The sequence below is a fragment of the Pangasianodon hypophthalmus genome, chromosome 12, assembly GCF_027358585.1.
Source record: "Pangasianodon hypophthalmus isolate fPanHyp1 chromosome 12, fPanHyp1.pri, whole genome shotgun sequence".
NCBI lineage: Eukaryota > Metazoa > Chordata > Actinopteri > Siluriformes > Pangasiidae > Pangasianodon > Pangasianodon hypophthalmus.
The window spans coordinates 2,287,178-2,307,963 of NC_069721.1; the positions used below are offsets into that span (position 1 = coordinate 2,287,178).

General features: G+C 35.4%; 1 protein-coding gene across 2 annotated transcripts; it reads right to left on the reverse strand.

The window, feature by feature from the left end:
• Positions 1-273: 273 nt before the first annotated feature.
• On the reverse strand, positions 274-20,185 carry slc4a1b (solute carrier family 4 member 1b (Diego blood group)). 2 transcript variants are annotated; one of them, XM_026947875.3, is made up of 17 exons: positions 19,869-20,181; positions 16,256-16,435; positions 14,747-14,882; positions 13,089-13,155; positions 12,677-12,719; positions 11,925-12,109; positions 8,702-8,915; positions 8,292-8,495; positions 8,044-8,192; positions 7,654-7,848; positions 5,846-6,088; positions 5,625-5,714; positions 4,932-5,098; positions 4,086-4,327; positions 2,390-2,559; positions 1,623-1,796; positions 274-586 (listed from the first exon to the last, which is right to left on the reverse strand). In XM_026947875.3, the coding sequence occupies exons 2-17, from the start codon at positions 16,410-16,412 to the stop codon at positions 506-508; spliced, it is 2,517 nt and encodes an 838-aa protein (XP_026803676.3). In that variant the 5' UTR covers positions 16,413-16,435; positions 19,869-20,181; the 3' UTR covers positions 274-505. The 2 variants fall into 2 exon arrangements, with proteins under 2 accessions (XP_026803676.3, XP_053094947.1); XM_053238972.1 differs by having other exon boundaries at positions 8,044-8,495; positions 19,869-20,185.
• Between the last annotated feature and the right edge of the window lie 601 nt (positions 20,186-20,786).

Consider the following 20,786-nt stretch of genomic DNA (forward strand, 5'->3'; position numbering starts at 1 on the left):
CTTCCTGTCATGGGCAGTTCCTTGGTCTTCATGACAGCAGAACTGATCTGATCTGCCATTCTAGCTGTGAGACCTTCCAAAGTCAGGTGGATTTCAAATGAACACATTGTTACCCTGTTTAACAAATTTAGTGTGAGCTCTCGGAAATTAAATAGGTGTTTTTTTTTTTACTTATTTCTGGGTTGTGGAAGCACTGAAATCAATATAGTATCTTATATTAAAAAAAAAATTAAAATATTCTTAATGCTGAAAAAATGATACCAAACACTTGAGTTAAAAACTTTTTAAGGTGGTTTAATACAGCAAAACAAAATGTATGGCAAAATATTAAATTTTTTTTAGACTTCAAGGGGTTAATATGGCAATTGTTCAGCATAGTGGTTTAACTTGGTTTAACTCCATTTAACTTGGAGATACTTGTGCATACACTGCATTTATTAAGCATCTCTATATCACAAGCCAATATGGGACTGAAAGTAGCCTTCGCATCGTTGGTGTAACATATTTACGATGGCATCCGGGTCTCTGAGTACACGTCCACGCCGGGCTCCTCCTCAAACGTCACTTTGGCATCATCAGCATCCAGCTGACAGACATGAAACGAGAAGAATTAATATTTATATAAGCGAATTCCCAAATTTCCAAAAGGTAAACAATGTATTACAGTTTTACATAATAATTTATATAAATATGAATACTGTGAATTAGAATGTCACTCTTGAATTGTGGATTCTGATTGGCCAGATTTTTCTATAGCAGCATATAAAACCTAGATTAGTGCACTTGTTCAAGTAATTTATCATTTATATATTGACAGCTTTTTTTTACAGGGACATACAATAATTATAGAGACTTATACTGTGGACGCTCAACAATAAACAGATTGCTTTACAGTGGCTACCAGAACAACCTGCATTTTTTTCATCTTATTAACTTCAAGAGAGAGAAAAAAGAGAATCTGGTGAGGGAACGACTGTGTATAGCTGCTGTAACGTAAGTGAGAAGAGGAACTAGCTTGCTCCGCCACCAGATTACAGGGAGGACATTGTTGCTCTGCCACCTGGTTCCTGCCGATCTGCTCCTCGGCCCCTCTGGGAAGACAGGGCATTCTGGACAATTCCCGCCTTGGGGCTCTGGGAACCTTGAGGACATTTTACCAAGGGGTGAAGGACCACCTGTTTGAGTTTTAGAAGGCACTTCAGGAGCCTGCACCTTTGGGGGTGGGATGGGGGGCTCTGTCACATATTTCCCCCTCATGCAGAGTGCTGCATGCTGTGGCTCTCACAGCACATCGCAGCCCTCAGGGCTATGGCGTCTATTTCCTTGTTGCCATCTGCATTTTCTTTTGGTTCTTATCTTGAATCATCAATATTCTTTTAAATCGTGCATGGGTGGAGCCTAAATTCCATCGGAATCCATTGAAATCATTATCCGTTGAAAATCTCACCTCCTATATGCTGTTAATTTTACTTAAAATCAAAATCTACAAAGATGTCTTAATTGTGCAGCCTGTAGATTTATAGAAAAGTGTTTGTATAGTAGTGTATAACCAGAAAAAGTATATAAGTCTATAGCATATACTATAAGTCCTTTGTTGGCTAGTGATGTGATTTGTAGCTTACGCATTTCATCTCGAGCTTGGTGAAGAGGCGACGGCTGAGGTACATGCGCAGTGGGATGGTCAGGATGAGGATGAAGGGCAGGGCGAGTGACAATGGGCTTGACTTCACTATCCACAGCACGGCCAGGCACACAATCTGGATCCCCGTGAACATATGCATCCTGCTCATCTTCACCTAAAGCATCATGGGAAACCATGCCATGAGACAGAAGAAACAACATTCTTTCAACAAAACTTGACAGGGTTTTGCTAAAAGTTAAACTTCTAGCAAAGGTCTAATAATACTAGCCTTATAAAAATGACATTAGATTAATCTGAAATACAGTATAGATACTGTTAATGTTGTAATATTATAACTGGAAACAGCTGATTTTAATGGAATATCTACATAGGCATACATTTTCAGCAACCATTACTCCTGTGTTCCAATGGCACTTTGTGTTAGCTAATCTTAAGTTATAATGTAAAATGGCTAATACACCATTTAAAAAATAGTGTAAGATTTGCTTATTGTGTAAATCATTCATTGTACTTTAACACATGCATGAACTCTATTTAAATCTAGTTATAATATAAGCTACCATGCTTAACACAAGAGGTACAAGTAAATATATAGTACATATTGTAGTGATAAAAAGGCAAGTAAAACTGAAATATCAATATATGCTTCATCATGAACAGCCAATCATACAGTGTTTACAATATAATAATAATGATATTGAGAAGTTTTCCTAAAAGGGCTGAGGTTTATTTATCATTGAAACATACTCTTTGAGCATACGGTTCATTGGGGTGGTACTTCTTTGGAATAAGGAGCAGCAGCATGCGATCCCACAGCTGAATGCCACTCAGAGATGTGACTCCCATGTAGAGGAAGATTCCAAACAAAGCCGCTATGGGGATCATCTTCAGAATGGGCTCCATGAGGATGGACATTCCTTGAGAGAGTTCAGAAGAGGAACAGGGATCAATTTATCAATAGATACATTACATCCCTAATTAAGTAACCCAGGAGAGAAGAGATCGAGGATGTCAAGGATCTAAAGGCCATTTTCCTTCACTCACTGGTTTGATAATATCAGGGATATAACTAAGGGATTCCCCAAGATTATAGAAAGGGATTCTCCCAAGGAATTCCCTAAGATTCCCACAAGGAAGTCTCCCAAGGGATTCTCCTAAGATTCCACCAAGGGATTCTCCTAAGACTCCCTCAATGGATCTTTCTAAAATTCCTCCAAGAGATTCCCCTAACAGTCCCCCAAGGGATTCCTGCAAGGTTCCCCCAGGATACCCCAAATATTCTCCTTTTTTTTGTCTTCAAGGGATTTCCCCCAAGACATAAACCCAAAGAATTCCCATAAGATTCCCCCGAGGGATCCCCTAGGATTCTCCCAAGATTCACTGAAGGTTTCTCAAGATTCCCCCAAGGGACTCCCCCAAGTGTCCCCAAAGAAGTCCCCAAGATTCCCCAAATCACTGAGAGATTCCCCTCCAGTGATTCTCCCAAGCTTCCCTCAAATGATTTCTGATTCCCTAAGTTGATTTCCCCAAGAAACCCTCAAGGGATTCCCCAAATATTCCCTCAGTATTCCCCCAAGATTCCACTGAAAGGTCCCTCTAAGGGATTCTCCTAAGATTTCTTCAAATGATTCCCATAAGACTCCCCATGGGATTCCCTCAAGGTTCCCCCAGGATACCCCAAAGATTCCCTCCCTCATGATTACTGCAAGTGATTTTCCCCAAGACGCATCTCCAAGGAATTACCTCAAGATTCTGTCAAGGGATTCCCCTAAGATTCTCCCAAGATTCCCTCAAGGTTTCTCAAGATTCCCTCAATGAATTCCTGTAAGCTTCCCCCAAAGGATTCCCCAATTTCCCCCCAGAATTCCCCAAAGATTCCCTCAGGATTCCCCCAAGATTCCCCTGAAAGATTCCCCAAGATTCCACCAAAGAATTCCCTAAGCTCCCATTAGAATCTGCTAAGGGATTCCCCAGGATTCTCCCAATTCTACCATGATTCCTCTAAGGCTTCTCAGAAGATTCCCTGAAAGGATTCCCATAAAAGACTTCCCCAATCAATTCCCCAAGATACCACTGAGAGATTTCCACAATATTCCCCCAATATTCCACTGAGAGATTCCCTCAGTGTATTTCCCCTAAGGATTCCCCACACTTTGCCCAAAGGGCTCGCCTATGATTCCCCAAGGGGACATGAAGAGGGCAAACAGTATTGTTTGAAGACAGGAAAATACAGCACTGCACTTTCAGCACTGCACTAAGTGTGGGTCTCGTCAGGTGCTAATGCACAATTTTGGACCAATGAGTTCGAAAGCATCGCTGCACCAGCAGAGTTGAGTGTAAACGAGGAAAACTGGCATATTTAGGACCAAATCAGTATGCTTGTTATGCCAGAAAATTACACTTGTGCCTGCATGAAAATAGATTTAAAAAATGAGGGACCTACCCACAAGGAGGGCCACCAATATACCACTAATCCTCTGTTCCAGAACCTTCTCGATCTCCGGTTTGGGCCCTTTGCTCATGACAGTCAGGGCATTGGCGTGTGTTACAGAGCGAACTGTGGCAGCGCTGAGCCACGGCATTCCAAAGAAAGCACTGAACCCTCCCATGCACACCAAAATCAGAAGATCGAGATGGAAGCCAGAACCTTTCACCATCTTCCTCTCGGGTTTACTCACAATTAACCTACAGAGAACAATAAGAACAAGTTGAGAGGTGGGAAATTGGTGTATCTGACATCATGCTAACTCAACTCCTAGCAGACTGTCAAAAAAGCCGTCAAGCTAATCTACTGATAGGGTCTACAGAAAATTACGTTTTTCAAACAAAAAAAGCCTGGTACGTTTGAGTTTTTCTAAATGTCTCAGTATCTCAAAATAAAATTTTCTTAAAATAATGATTTAATATTACCCTGGTAAAGTTTGTTAATTTGATATTCACTGTAATTTCTCACCTCAGATGCCAACAGTAATAAACAAGCCTGTAAAATGGTTTTCTTTATGTTTACTGTCTTAAACAGAACATACTGTACATTTTGAACATTTTTTGATGCATTTTTACATGTTGCACCTACACAGTTGTTATGTCTCCGGGACTCTCTTTGAGATCTGAACTTGCCATGACTATAAAAAAATATTTAACTAATGTTTACTCCTTTGATTTTAAATGGCATTCTCTCAGTTTTTTTTGAACATCACCCATTACACACCCACTAGCTGTACCTGCAAAATTAGCCTCTTTAGTTGGGATCTTAGCAAATGAGGACCCAAGACAGAAAACTGGTACTTACGTAGTGATCTGTGATTCAAGGAAGATGAGGATGAAGACCAGAATGGCGGGCACGACACAAGCAAACATCATCCAGGTGGGGAAAGGCTTGTGCTCGCCCATGGGGTTAATGAGCCAGCCTCGCATGGCAGGGTTAGACACCTGCAAGCCCTTAGGAACCACTAGTTTCTACAAAATATTAAGGTCACAAGATCACTCATACCACAGCAATTTGCCAGTTATTAATTTTTTTATTAATTAAAGAACAACAAGCCATACTTTTTGCCTATTTATAGTTGCATTTAATGCTGTGGAACATCTACGAAACAAGTTAGTTCCTATTCTCACTTACGCTATAGTAGCTATAAACAGTCATTCTCTCATCTGCCTCTCTTTTTTTTCTTGCTATAATTTAATAAGTTAAAAAAAACGCAGCTTATTATATTACTGAGAAACGGCAAAGAGTAAACTCCTCTGTCCTGAAGACTCTGCCATGTCAGAAAACTTAAAGTTACAAAGCGCTGACACTGGAGACTCCTTCCTTAAATGTTAAGTAAACATGTCCTTACAGAAAGCTTCACCATATCAAGCTGTTACTATAGAAACGATAACATATTAGAACGAGCACATTAATATAAACCTGTGATTTGCGGCTGCTTTGCTGTCAGAGCTGCTGTTATAGAAAATTAATCAATAAGAATGAATGAAAACTCACTTGTGTGTAGGTGTCATTAATACTGATATCCACAGCAACCATGAGGAAAAGAGCGATGGGGACACCAAAGTCACCCATCAAACGACGAACCTGAAAGTCAAAAATTAAAAAAAGTCAACTAAAATAAATCTGAAGTAAAAATAAACATGATGACATAATTTATCACCCCTCATATTAATAAATGACCTTCCTAATCACCAAAACCTGTACCAGGACCTAACCTTGCCAGGCAGGTAGTATCCATTCTTGAAAATGCGTAGGAAGTAAGCGATGGAGAAGCAGCCGAACATCAAGCACATGGAGAGCAGTGCCGTGTTGGGGTAGGCACGGTAACGGATGGTGGTGACTGTGGTGAGGTTGCCTGTAGAATTAGTCGTGTGATGAGTGATGATGGGGTGCCAAGGATCTGCAACTGAGGTGTTCAAGTGCTCGTAGTTGAGATTAAGAGGGTGGGCCTTGAAAATCTATGATTATAGAACAGCAAGAAAGCCTTTATTTTATTTCTGGTATTATTTTATAATGTAGTGCTACTATAATACTATATATTAATATTCTCTATATCTTTAGCATTATTGATTTACCAATGTTAATTATAGTATTATATAAGCCACATTACAATTACAAAAAATATTACTAATTGTAGTAGTAATTATGATCACCTCTGAACCCTGTTTCAGTATGTTTAATGTTACTACTACTTAATTAATATTAGTAATTAGCAATTGTAAACTTATATATAGATATATTGTTACTATAAATGTTACTATAAATGTATTAATCTGACTAATTACACTAAGATTTTAAATTTATTTCCTAGATATGACATTAACATTGGCATTAGTAATTAGCAACATTAGTAATATTTATCTTCTATTATTACTATTACTACTATAACTAATACATTTAAAATGCTAGTATAATTATATATATATATATATATATATATATATATATATATATATATATATATATATATATATATATATATATATATATATATAGTTACTAGAAATATTCTTAATATTTGTAATTATTCTTAAGAATTTATCTTTATTTGCTAAATATAACCTTACTATTATCATTATCAATGTTTTCAATGTTTCTTTTTAAATTTATTCAGTAGATCTTTATCCTTTTGTGGCTTATGAAATGTATCTAGTGCCAATGCCACTAATTACACTAGAAGCTTAACTCAGTTTTGGTATATATATATATATATATATATATATATATATATATATATATATATATATATATAATATTACTTTTGCTATTATTAATGTTACTATTTGTGCTTGCATCTATACTTTGTTTATTAATAAGTTAATTAAATATATTATATGCAATACAGTAGATGAATGAATGATGATTAATTAATTATATTAGCCTTTTAATTCTATTTTAGGATATTGGCAAATTTGTCTCGATTTAATTATATGGCTCCCACACTCATTATTCTGCAACTTAGAAAATAGCATTTGATCCAGTGAGCTCTACTGTAAAGAAAATATGCTGATTGTTTGAAGGATAAGCTGACCGAGTGCTTATCTTCTACGCTTAGAGCTCACTTTAAGTTTATTAATAATTTTTCTATTAATTCAGTCCATGGTAAGCAATGTCTCCAATTAAGATGCATCTCTTCTGAGGTCCTATGTGTGAAAAATACATTTCATGGACTTTAAAGTGACGATACTATTAATTAATTAATAGTGTCATTTTTATGTATTTAATATTGGCCACAAATGGCAGTTTTTTGAGTGTATTTACAGCCAAAACATGGATTTTTTGACATATTCTGGTAGCAACTCCACATATATTGTGGCAAACTCTACCGTTGTGTGCATAATTTCTGAATAATCTGTAGTTACATCTGACATCTCAATACCAATTTACATAATTTCAGTATCAGTTCAGTGAAATCCTCACTACGCACTGAACTCGACTCTGAATACGGTCCTAACTGAATGGAAACAAAAGGTGAATAATTAGAACATCAGCATGAAATAATGGATATTATAGTGTCTCGTACACTGCCGAGTTTGGAGAAGGTCTCGTAAATGAAGATGAGGGAGATGAGGATGGAGAAGATCTCTTGGGTGAAGCGGGAGATGAAGCGCACCAGGAAGCTGCCCTCCATCGCCACGATCAGCACAACGATGACAATGAGCCACACGCCGACCCACACTCTACCTACGATGTACTCGATGTCCTGAGACTTGCAGAACTGGGGGAAAACATGTTACACACGAAATGTTTCAAAAAACGGTCTGTGATGGTGTTCCTCTCTATTTAAAATTTGTATATTAAAATCCTGAATGGATCTTTATAATGACACAGGGTGGTGAAAACAGATATTTAAAATAAATTATGTGATACTAGTACATAAACACATACACGTGAGTGTGTATGTGAATGTTACCCCATAGAAGGCCTCTTCGAAGACCAGCAGCGGTCCTGAGAAGCCGATGACGAGGACCGGCTGGGCGGCAACCAGGCAGAAAATGACACCTTGCACTGCCGTAGACAGCATGAGCTCTGACACTCCCATCATACTATCAACTTTATCAGCTGTGGCAGGAGGCGGGGAAAAATGGTAACACGACATTTGATTGAATATCATCTTCGTTAAATTTCCCACATCACACATATATACACAGTCATGCTCACCTAGCAGACCGCCGAAGGTGATAGCAGGGGAGAGGGCGGCAAAGTAAATGAAGATTACGGCAGCAAGGACTTGAGCGTTCATGGCGTCAGTGATGTCACTCTTGTAGTGTTTGTAGCGTCTTCTCATATCTCTGATCAATCCTCCGAATGGTATGCCGGTGCGCACCAGCGGATCCTCCGGTGGAGGCACTTTGGAAATAGACGCTATGTGGTGAAAGATGTTTCATGATTAATACCTTATTACTACTTGCTTATTTGGAACATATAGTAAAATATTTTGATTTGTTTCATAGACTCTCTAATTGGCTAACTAGGATCAGATACCTAGCTATGCTAATCATGTGGCCTAGTAGATAAATAATGAAAATTAGCAAGTTATATATAAACGTTGCTTATTAGCATTTCAGTACATCTCCTATCTGCTTGGGGGTTGAGGTGGCGCTGAGGTTCAGAGGGGCGGAGTCTCTCCTGCAGGAGCTTCTTCTGGAAGCCAATGATGGGCGCAAGCATGGTTTCGTCCTGAATCTCTGTGGGCGGGATCACCACGCTGCAATCCAGGAAGTCCGTCATTGCATCATTCAGCTCTTTATCGCTCTGAGCTTTTAATGCTGCCTGGTTGAACACCTACGAGTGTGAGATATGTTTGAAATCAGTAGCAGTAAAGGGTAGCAGCTGATCTATGAATATGCATCAAGAAAAAATATCTACATCATAATTGTACCCAGCCATGTCTCAATCAATCAGCTATTAACTTCTCTACTCACTGAATAACGGCCCCACCTCCTTCCAGCTCTCCCTTCTCTGTCTTTTCATCTGTTATTTTTTCAGTATTTTTTCTTTCAGAGGAACATTTCCATGAGAAATATATTTTCCAATTGTTTGGTATGACGTCTCTGTGACTAATTTGTTAATATAATCACTAAAATTTTGTTTGTGGATCTAATATATTTGCGTACTCACAAAAATTTTGTTTGTGGATCTAAAATATTTGCGTACTCACAAAAATTTTGTTTGTGGATGTGACATATTTGCGTACTTACTAAAATTTTGTTTGTGGATCTAATATATTTGTGTATTCACTAAAATTTTGTTTGTGGATCTAAAATATTTGTGTACTCACTAAAATTTTGTTTGTGGATCTAAAATATTTGCGTACTCATTAAAATTTTGTTTGTGGCTCTAAAATATTCACGTACTTACTAAAATTTTGTTTGTGGATCTAAAATATTTGCGTACTCACTAAAATTTTGTTTGTGTATGTGACATATTTGCGTACTTACTAAAATTTTGTTTGTGTATGTGACATATTTGCGTACTGACTAAAATTTTGTTTGTGTATGTGATATATTTGGGTACTCACTAAAATTTTGTTTGTGGATCTAAAATATTTGCGTACTCACTAAAATTTTGTTTGTGTATGTGACATATTTGCGTACTGACTAAAATTTTGTTTGTGTATGTGACATATTTGCGTACTGACTAAAATTTTGTTTGTGTATGTGATATATTTGGGTACTCACTAAAATTTTGTTTGTGGATCTAAAATATTTGCGTACTGACTAAAATTTTGTTTGTGGATCTAAAATATTTGCGTACTGACTAAAATTTTGTTTGTGTATGTGATATATTTGCGTACTCACTAAAATTTTGTTTGTGGATCTAAAATATTTGCGTACTCACTAAAATTTTGTTTGTGGATCTAAAATATTTGCGTACTCACTAAAATTTTGTTTGTGGCTGTGATATATTTGCATACTTACTAAAATTTTGTTTGTGGATCTAAAATATTCACGTACTCACTAAAATTTTGTTTGTGGATCTAAAATATTTGCGTACTCACTAAAATTTTGTTTGTTGATCTAATATATTTGTGTATTCACTAAAATTTTGTTTGTGGATCTAAAATACTTGTGTACTCACTAAAATTTTGTTTGTGGATCTAAAATACTTGTGTACTCATTAAAATTTTGTTTGTGGATCTAAAATATTCACGTACTTACTAAAATTTTGTTTGTGGATCTAAAATATTTGCGTACTCACTAAAATTTTGTTTGTAGATCTAAAATATTCGTGTACTCTCTAAAATTTTGTTTGTGGATCTAAAATATTTGCGTACTCATTAAAATTTTGTTTGTGGCTCTAAAATATTCACGTACTCACTAAAATTTTGTTTGTGTATGTGACATATTTGCGTACTGACTAAAATTTTGTTTGTGTATGTGACATATTTGCGTACTGACTAAAATTTTGTTTGTGTATGTGACATATTTGCGTACTGACTAAAATTTTGTTTGTGTATGTGATATATTTGGGTACTCACTAAAATTTTGTTTGTGGATCTAAAATATTTGCGTACTGACTAAAATTTTGTTTGTGTATGTGATATATTTGCGTACTTACTAAAATTTTGTTTGTGGATCTAAAATATTTGCGTACTCACTAAAATTTTGTTTGTGGATATGACATTTGAGTGTTCACTAAAATTTTGTTTGTGAATCTAAAATATTCACGTACTCACTAAAATTTTGTTTGTGGCTGTGATATATTTGCGTACTCACTAAAATTTTGTTTGTGGATCTTCTATATTTGCGTACTTACTAAAATTTTGTTTGTGGCTGTGATATATTTGCGTACTCACTAAAATTTTGTTTGTGGATCTTCTATATTTGCGTACTTACTAAAATTTTGTTTGTGGATGTGATATATTTGCGTACTCACTAAAATTTTGTTTGTGGATCTACTATATTTGCGTACTCACTAAAATTTTGTTTGTAGATGTGATATATTTGTGTACTCACTAAAATTTTGTTTATGGATCTAAAATATTTGCGTACTCATTAAAATTTTGTTTGTGGATATGACATTTGAGTGTTCACTAAAATTTTATTTGTGGATCTAAAATATTTGCGTACTTACTAAAATTTTGTTTGTGGCTGTGATATATTTGCGTACTGACTAAAATTTTGTTTGTGGATCTACTATATTTGTGTACTTACTAAAATTTTGTTTGTGGATGTGATATATTTGCGTACTCACTAAAATTTTGTTTGTGGATCTAAAATATTTGCGTACTCACTAAAATTTTGTTTGTGGATTTGCGTACTTGCTTAAATTTAGTTTGTCAATACAACATATTTATGTACTCCGTAAAATTTAACTTGTAGCTATTACATTTAATTTCTCACTAAACTTTTTTACTTCATTGTTATTTATTCATTAAAAGTTTATTTTAATAAAATTGAACTTGATAAATAAAATGAAAATCTAAACAAATGCAATGATAACTGAAATGTAGTAAAACATTACAAACCTTTGACAGCATAATGTTTGAAAATGGATTAGTAACCATTTTTAGAAATCAAGGAAAAAACAAATGATTAAAAATTATTTGCTGATTTATACAGTTATTCATTGTAATGCTTATAAGTCTAAATTTCAAATATTCGTTAGAAATGTTACCAAGATTTCTGGTCTGTTTGTGAATATACAAGTGTGACCTGAGATTTAGTGTGTCCTTTTGTTTTCTATATATAGTTTATATTGTTTGGATGATCAAAGAAGAAATATGGGGAATCATAAAAGCAAAATATTTGCCCAGGCTCAACTGTTTAACCATTACGGAATCATTTTTACGTTATCTGCCAGAAGTGCGGTCATAGCTCGTCCAGTCTCGTGGTAGTCCACGTCGTTTGTGGTTGATCCAATCAGCACAAAGATGAAGCGAACAGGAGCTGAAGCCTCCGGCGAAGTCTCAAGAACACGGGCTTCCTTCAGGCGGACGAACGCCATGGTCGGCTTCTCCAGGAAGTCCAGAGCCCCTGAACACACACACACACACACACATTACAACCAAGTTCAGTGTTAATAACTATATGTCTTATTCAGCAAAAGATCCAGAAACACATACTTTTTGTCATTTTAGTGCATGTGACTATAGAATAGAATCAAAGTTTTATAAATGTATCGATTTCGTAATTTCGTATATATATATATATAAGGAATTGTTATATATACATATAAGGCATTGCATTGTTACTTTTATTTCAATAGTAGCAATATACTGTATATACAGTCAGCTCCAGAATTATTGGCACTCTTGATAAAAGGTTATGAAAAAAATGTCTTTGCTGTTAATAAACTTCACCTCACACTGAAAATATGAGAGAAATCTAACCTTTAATTAATAACGTAAAATTAAGAAACTTAATAATCATATTTTATAACTATACTTCTTTTCAACTAACATCTCTAACATGTAATTTCATGACATTTTTCTTGACATCTGATCACATTGTATCTCATGAAATAAAAATAACACAAAGGATGAATTTTCTTACATTAGATGTTAAAGGGTTATAAAATGAATATAATCCACAGTCACTTACCCACGAACACCACAGAGGCCTCCACGCTTTCAGATGCATCTCTCTGTGAAATACGCAGTGGGAAAGCACTTTACATGTTGCATTCAAACCATAACTAAGCATTTTTTTTACACACATTTTTAATTATGGGAGCAAAAAGTGTTTATTTATTAATGCATTTTTAAAATTTTATCAGTTAAGTCAAATTTTGTTCTCAATTTTAACAAGAACTAAGTGCTCTTCACTAGAAACAAGTGTTTATTGACACACATACCGTAAGAGAATAATGGACAGTATTTTGGACCAAATTTATCTATATCAAATAAATAAAATTGCTGTTCAATTAAAAACTAGCTTTATGCACACCATATTGTTCTAAATCAGTCCCTGACTGAAATTTGCACCTATATACAACTAAAATAAATTTTCTTACCTTTTCTGCAATGGAGAAAGTCTGAATTTCTAAAGATGATGTCAGAGCCTGTGTCTCCACTGATTGGCTGAGGAGAGAGAGGGGGGGGGGGAGGGGGTGTCAGAGAACTGGGCTAAGACCAGTTTTGGCTTTTAAAAATAATAAACTCCTACAGAGTCTCAGCAACAAACCATCTAAAACAAAACAAAACACAATTTAACAATGAATATTATTAAATATATTTCTAAATAAAGGCAAAGGAAATATAAAATGCTTTCTGTTTAGAAAATGCACCACTGCCAGTGTAGCTAAACAGATTTCTTTCTTTTTTTTAACACACACACAAAAATTTCAATCATGTATATGGGACAGCATAGAATTTGTCCACATAATTAATTCTGCATAAGAATTCTAATATTAAAGTTCTTTGATAAAACAAAATGAGAATCAGAACATCCAACCCAGATCTTAATAATTAAAGGCTGATAATCACTGTGAGGCTCAGTGCTATCATTATGGATTGAAATTAGAATTAAAATTAGAATTGTAACTAGAATTAAAAATTTTAAACTAGAAGTTGAATTAGAATTGGAATTAGAGTTGGAGTTAGATTTAGTGTTGGAACTAGAATTAGAATTTGAACTGGAATTGGAATTAATATTCAAACTGGAATTAGAATTGGAGTGAAAATTAAAATTAGATTTGGAACCAAAAATAGTATTTGGCTTGAATTAGAATTTTTAAACTAGAACTGTAATTAGAATTGGAACCTGAATTAGAAATTTTAAACTAGAATATAAATTTGATTTGGAACCAGAATTGTAATTAAAATTAGTATTTGAACTAGAATTAGAATTGAAATTAGAATTAATATTCAAACTGGAATTATAACAGGTATTAGAAGGGGAATCAAATTTTGTATTGGAACTGGAATTAGAAACTGGAATTATAATTAAAAATTAGATTTGGAATTTAAAAAAATACCACTCAACTTGAATTTAAATTAACTTAAATTAAATTTGTACAGGAACTAGAATTAGAAATGGAACCAGTATTTTAGAATTAAATTTTGACTTAGAAAAAATGCATTCAAACCAGAATTAGAATTGGAATTAGAATTAAAATCCAAATTAGATTTGGAATTAAATAGTATTTGACTTGAATTAGAATTGAAATTAAAATTAATATTCAAACTGGAAATAGAACTGGTATTAGAATTGGAACCAAGATTTTTAGAATTAAATTTAGAATTAGAATTCCAGACCTGGAATTTAAATCAGGACCGGGACTAGAACTGGAACTGGAATTAGTAAAAGTTTATTAGCAATCAGTTTCTGGAATTTAGCTCTAGAACTCATCAGATGATGGTTTTAAACATTCAAATACCTCCATCTTGCAAAGGAAACCACGCCTTTGTAGTAATTGTAGTAAGAATGTAATAATTTGTAATAATTTGGATTTTTCTAGTTAATATTACACTAAATTACTGAACAATTTAAAGACAATAATTCAAATTCAGGATCAGTCTAATTTATATTAATAAAACAATCTTAAAAAATAAAAATATGTACTAATTTCAAATATAATGCAAATATAATGCAAATATAAACATTTTAGTGAAGTCTTTTCACCTGCTGAACTTTTTTTTTGACTGTTGTTTTTTACAGTGTAGTCATTACCTACGATTCTGCGTTAAAGCTTTCAAAACCCCGTCACGGTCGCCAGAGCTGATCTCCTTCTTCTCGATCATCTCATCCACTATTTTCTCCATGATGCTGGAGAGCGATGGCTCTTCTCTGTCCAACATCACCACCCCTGAGAACATGGCGGGAGGCGATCAGGGAAATAAGAAAAAGAAGAAGAAGAGGGAAAAGGAGATGGAAGAAGGATGGACTGGTGTGGTGTAGGACGGAAGGTTGTAATCTGAGTTTTGTGTGATATTTACAAAAAACAGTAACAAGCACTGAAATAATTCTAATAGGAGTCTAGTATATCGCCAAGATATCGTTGCATGAATAGTCCCAGTTGTAATTATCACACTAATCACTGGTTTAATTGAACAATATGGCTTCCACACTCATTATTTGGCAGCTTATAAAATATAAGCTTATAAAATAGCACTTGATCCAGCACAGCCTGTTGTTTTGCATTTTATTTTTTAATATTGAGCTTCAACAGTTAATTTTGCATGCAGCTTAATGAAGCGACAGGATATTAAATAAAGGTCATGAAATCGTAAGCATATATATTTTATCATGCTTGTAATTCACTATTTTGGGTTGTAGAATTAATCAAATAATCCCAATTTTGTTATTTCCATGCACTCTCCTGTAAAGAAAGCGTGCCTGCGGTTTGAAGGAAAAGCTGACCAAGCGCTCATCTGCTATGCTTAAAGAGAATATCTAATTCAATTCATGAATTTATTTCATTCATATTTTTTTTTGGTCTCAAATGGCATTCCATATTTTTTTTGAGTGTATTTACAGCCAAAACTGAAATTTGTGGTTAATCTTAAAAAATTGGAATGATTTTGGAATGAAAATTTTGGATGAAATTGGAATGATTGGATGAATTTGGAAATGCGAAAAACCGAATCATTTTTTCAGAAATGTGTTAGCTGGAACTGCCCTTGTCCAATAAATTTTCCTTTAAAGGTAAATGATTGGTTAGCTACAGCCTAATCTACAGTAGCTAGTAGCTGTAAATAAACTTAGCTAGCTAGCTGTTTCGGTTGGATATTTAAAATTGGATTGCACGTTTCATGAATTTTTTTTTTCAACTTCTTGAAGAAGTCTTGCAAAAAATAGTAACTGATGTAGTGAAAATTGTAGTGAGTAAAAGTAAAAAAAAAACTTCAATATTATGTTCATTTTAAACAGTCAACTAAGGCTTAAAAATCCGATTTGTTTTGGGACTTTTCAGATTCCCAAAGACGATTTTTGACTTATTTTTGTTGACTAATGAAACTGTCAGTGATGTAGAAGTACCAGAAGTAGTTTTTGAGCCATCAGTCTAGTCAGGATTTAAGATGTCTGATTTAAGATGAAAGTTTTCACTCATTACCAAGAACCTCCTACTATTCTGAATCCAGGTTTTCAGATTTCACATACATCCATACATGCATTTCTGATAGGTACAGAGGTCTGTTTATGTCTGAAAGCATTGCGTGATGACATTCTTTTTCTCACCGGTGTCCATCGCCTGTCTGAGCTGCATGAGGCTCTTGAAGGTCAGATAGGAGACTTGAGAAGATTCCCAGTAGCCAACCTCGGGGTCGCGGCTCTCTTTGTAACCCTGCCATTGTCCTGTCTCCTGCAGGCCACCCTGCTCGCCCTCGTTCTTCATCAGCTTGCTCAGTTCCACATAGGCTGTAAAAAAGACAGATAGAGATAGACGTTTGATGTTCCCTCCATGGAGAATTAAGGATTCATCAAGAAGATAGCAGAGGTGGTAAACGAGTCTGGAAGGCGTCTCCAGTGTCAGTGCTTTGCAACAGTCAGAGGTAAAGCTGTAAGTTTAAAATTTATGACATCTTCAGGACAGAGAATTTTCTGCTTTGTGGTTTACAGCTGCTAGAACGTAAGTGAGAACAGGAACTAACTTGTTCACATTAAATGTAACTATAAACAGATGAAAAGTATGATGGGATGTTCATTAATAAAAAATGAATTAAATTCAACTTTGGGGTGGAAGCAGTAACTCTGAATCATGCCGTGACAATCCATAATAGATATTGTGTGTGTGTGTGGGTTTGTTTCTGTGATCACTGATAAACTCTGGCTCATGTTTAATCTGAAAACACCAGGAATGTGAGTGACACGTGCCACAATACAAGAGGGAAAGGAGGTGTGTGTGCGTGTGTGTGTGTGTGTGCATGTGTGTGTGTGTATGTACTATTTTAGTCACCAGACAGTCTCCTTGGCGTTAGCTCTGGCAATCTGAGCAGCTGGAACAACAACACGGTTGACAAAACAGTCTGATTTGACTTTCTGATATGGAAATATAAGTGACAAACTGCCTCTTTAAGCCCTTTAGATCAGAGCAGTGGTTCTCATGGATGGTTCACATTTTTGCTCTTTTCCTCACACAACTCACACAGCAAAGGGTCTGGGTTAGAGGTAAGGGTTAGGGTTAGGGGTTAGGGTTAGGGTTAAGGGTTAGAGTTAGGGGTTACAATTAGGGTAAGGAGTTGGGGTTAGAATTAGGGGTAGGAGTTAGGGTTAAGGTTAGTGGTTAGGGTTAAGGGTTGGGGTTAGGGCTTAGAGTTATGGGTTAGGGTTGGGGTTACAATTAGGGTTAGGGGTAGGGGTTAGGGTTGGGATTAGGGGTTAGGGTTAAGGTTAGGGGTTAGGATTGGGGTTAGAGTAAAGGTTAGGGGTTAGGGATAGGGGTTAGGGTTAAGGTTAAGGTTAGGGGTTAGGGTTGGGATTAGGGTTAGGGGTTAGAGTAAAGGTTAGGGGTTAGGGATAGGGGTTAGGGTTAAGGTTAGGGGTTAGGATTGGGATTAGGGTTAGGGGTTAGAGTAAAGGTTAGGGTTTAGGGATAGGGGTTGGGGTTAGGGTTAGGGTTAGGGTTAGGGTTAGGGTTGGGGTTAGGGATAGGGGTTGGGGTTAGGGTTAGGGTTAGGGTTAGGGTTGGGGTTAGCGGTTGGGGTTAAGGGTTAGGATTAGGGTTGGGGTTAGGGGTTAGGGGTTAGGGATAGGATTAGACAAAATGATGGACTGGACTCTTAGATATGGACTCCAGTGAAACTTTCTTTCTTTCTTTCTTTCTTTCTTTCTTTCAAGTTTGTCTGTTCGTTTCTTTTTTCTTTTTTGTAATATTATTCTGTATTTGTTTGTTTTTTCCTTCCTTTTTTCCTTCTTCCACTGTTCTTTCTTTCTTTCTCTTTCTTTCTTTCTTTCTTTCATATTTGTCTGTTTCTTCCTTTTTTCTTTTTCAGTAATATTCTTCTATATTCGTTTGTTTTTTCTTTCTTTCACTGTTCTTTCTTTCTTTCTAATTCCCATCCCCAAGCCAATTTTCCTTCAATCGCTTGACAGCCAATCAGAGATCAGACGCTGAACCGGAGTGGTGGAGACGCTAACTGCTCCCAGGTTGTTTAGCGTCATTCTGATTGACACCGGCTTGAGGAACTTCTCCTTCTCACCCTAGAGCAGAACAAAATGTTTTCCTGAACTCCTGCCCGTGGATTCGAGTGAAACTTGAAACTGATGGTAGCATGTGACAGCGTAGCATAATTACAACAACCGATAACAACAGCTTTGTGTGAAAATAAGCGCCTCGCGCCTTCGTTACTCATCGTCTGGCTTGTACATAGTGCGCAGCGCCAGAGCACCGATCACTTTTGCATTGATTTAAGGCTAATTGCGCTAAGCTGCTGTGTGCTAGTGCCACGTTTCACATGGCGGTCATTTTGGACACGTTTGCTTTCAGTAAATTCAGCCGTTTTCTGCCGGCTGGTGATCTGATGGATGTAACAGCCGAGTGTTTACAGTGACGACGAAAAGAGTCAGGCAGAAAACGACAGCAGCTTTTCGTTGGAGCAACATTCTTTCAGATGAAATTAAAAAGACATCAAAAAGATCAGTTGTGATTAATATAATTATTAATATATATATTATCTGTAAAATGCACTATATACTGTTATAATGTGTCTAATCTCCTGAAATTCTTTGTTGATCTTGACTTTATGTTGCTGTTGTTGGTGCCAATGCCATTTACTGTTTCCACAACATCTGTGCAGACGTTCTGAGTGATACATACAGCTGTGTGTGTGTGTGTGTGTGTGTGTGTGAGTGTGTGTGTGTGTGAGTGTGTCCTCCAGGAAACCGTGATTAATATTTTCCCTCCAAATTTCAAACTTTGACATGCTATAATGCCATGTTCATTCTTTTTCTTGTTTCTTTTATTTTTTTGTATATTTCTTTCTTTCTTTTTTCTTTTTCATATTTGTTTGTTTTCTATCTATCTATCTATCTATCTTTGTTTCTTCTTTCTTTCTTTCTTTCTTTCTTTCTTTCTTTCTTTTTCTTTTTTATTTTACTTTCTTTATTCTTCTTTCTTTCATCTTTGTTATTTTCATATTTGTGTTTGTTTCTTTTTTAATTATATTTGTTTCTTTTTCTTTTTTATTTCATTTTATTTTACTTTCTTTTTTCTTTCTTTCTTCTTTGTTATTTTGTTTGTTTTAGTTTGTATAGTATTTTGTTTAGTTTGTTTTGTTTGTTTCTTTGTTTCTTTTTTATTATATTTGTTTGTTTGTTTGTTTGTTTGTTTGTTTTTGTTAGTTTCTTTTTTCAGTAATATTGTTCCATATTTGTTCTTTCTTTCTTTCTTTTTTTCAGTAATATTGTTCCATATTTGTTCTTTCTTTCTGGTTGTTTGATTTTTATTCTTGCCACAAGAAGAAGAAGAGGGAAAAACAGAATACAGCAGCCAGAATATTCAATATGCAAAGTGTGTAATAAATGTAGAGTGATTTGTGGAATAAATTATACGAAACCAAGTTTAGCTTTAGACTGTCTTTCCTTCCATTTACAGCTATTTGAATTAATTGAGTTTAATTATTATTAATATATTACTTATTATTGAATATTTACATATTTCATGCTGTCTTTTCTTGTGTTATATATTGCATGCTGTATGTTATGTATCTGAATGGATGGAGAAAATTAATGAACGACAAGAATTATAGGCTAAAGTAATTAAAATTAAATTTACAATTGTAAAGATGGAAAAATGAAATAAGTCACTTTTGCTCACAAACAAGAAGAAAAATAAATGACGCAAATCACTTACCAACTGTGAGAAGAGACGAGGAACTTCTGCACCAATGGTGAAAGAGCTCTCACGGCCTTGTATATACCTGTGACATTGACACACACTGCGCGTAGACACACCCCTGACACACACACACACGCACACACACACACACTTGCTCTCTCTCTCTCTATCTCTCTCTCCAACGCAACACAAACAAATTCTGCAGATGATCTTTATCATATTAAAGAATAAATACAGACCAATTTACAACCTTAGACACAAGCATGAACACACACTATTTCATGTACATCAAAGTACACACTCACACACATACACACACATTGCCACCCAGAGCACTATTCTTACCTTCACCCATAATATTGATGTACTAAACAGGTCAACTTGGTAACTTCATGATCGGACAAAATGTGTGTGTGTGTGTGTGTGTGTGTCCCACTTTCCATCTTATGACATGTATACAGTCTGTTTAAACTAAACACACTCTCCAGTTATACAAAGCTTCACTCACCTTCAACATCTTCAACAACGTTGAGCCTGTAAAAGACTAGTTCGCTTTTTTCTTTCTCCTTTTTCCTCTCATTTCCCCCTGATTTGTTCCACTCCGGAAAAAAAAAACCCTGGAATATCTGTTAAAACAAGTGCAGAGAAAGAAAGACATAAAGTCAGAGATATAGTAAGAAACAGATACTGAGTCCTCAGACCTTAGAAACAGACACAGTTGAGAGAGAGACAGTGATTTCTCCCCTCAATTGAACAACAATGGAATATTTATAGAAACGCCGAGGCCTCAGACCCTATAAACACACATAAATGACATACACATGGCTATTAAAGGTGCAAGAAGTTGTTTTTTTTCCTTCTCATTACCCCTCCTCTGGAAAAATGGAATAAAGCAAATACAAAAAGAAAGAAAGAAAGAAAGAAAGAAAGACA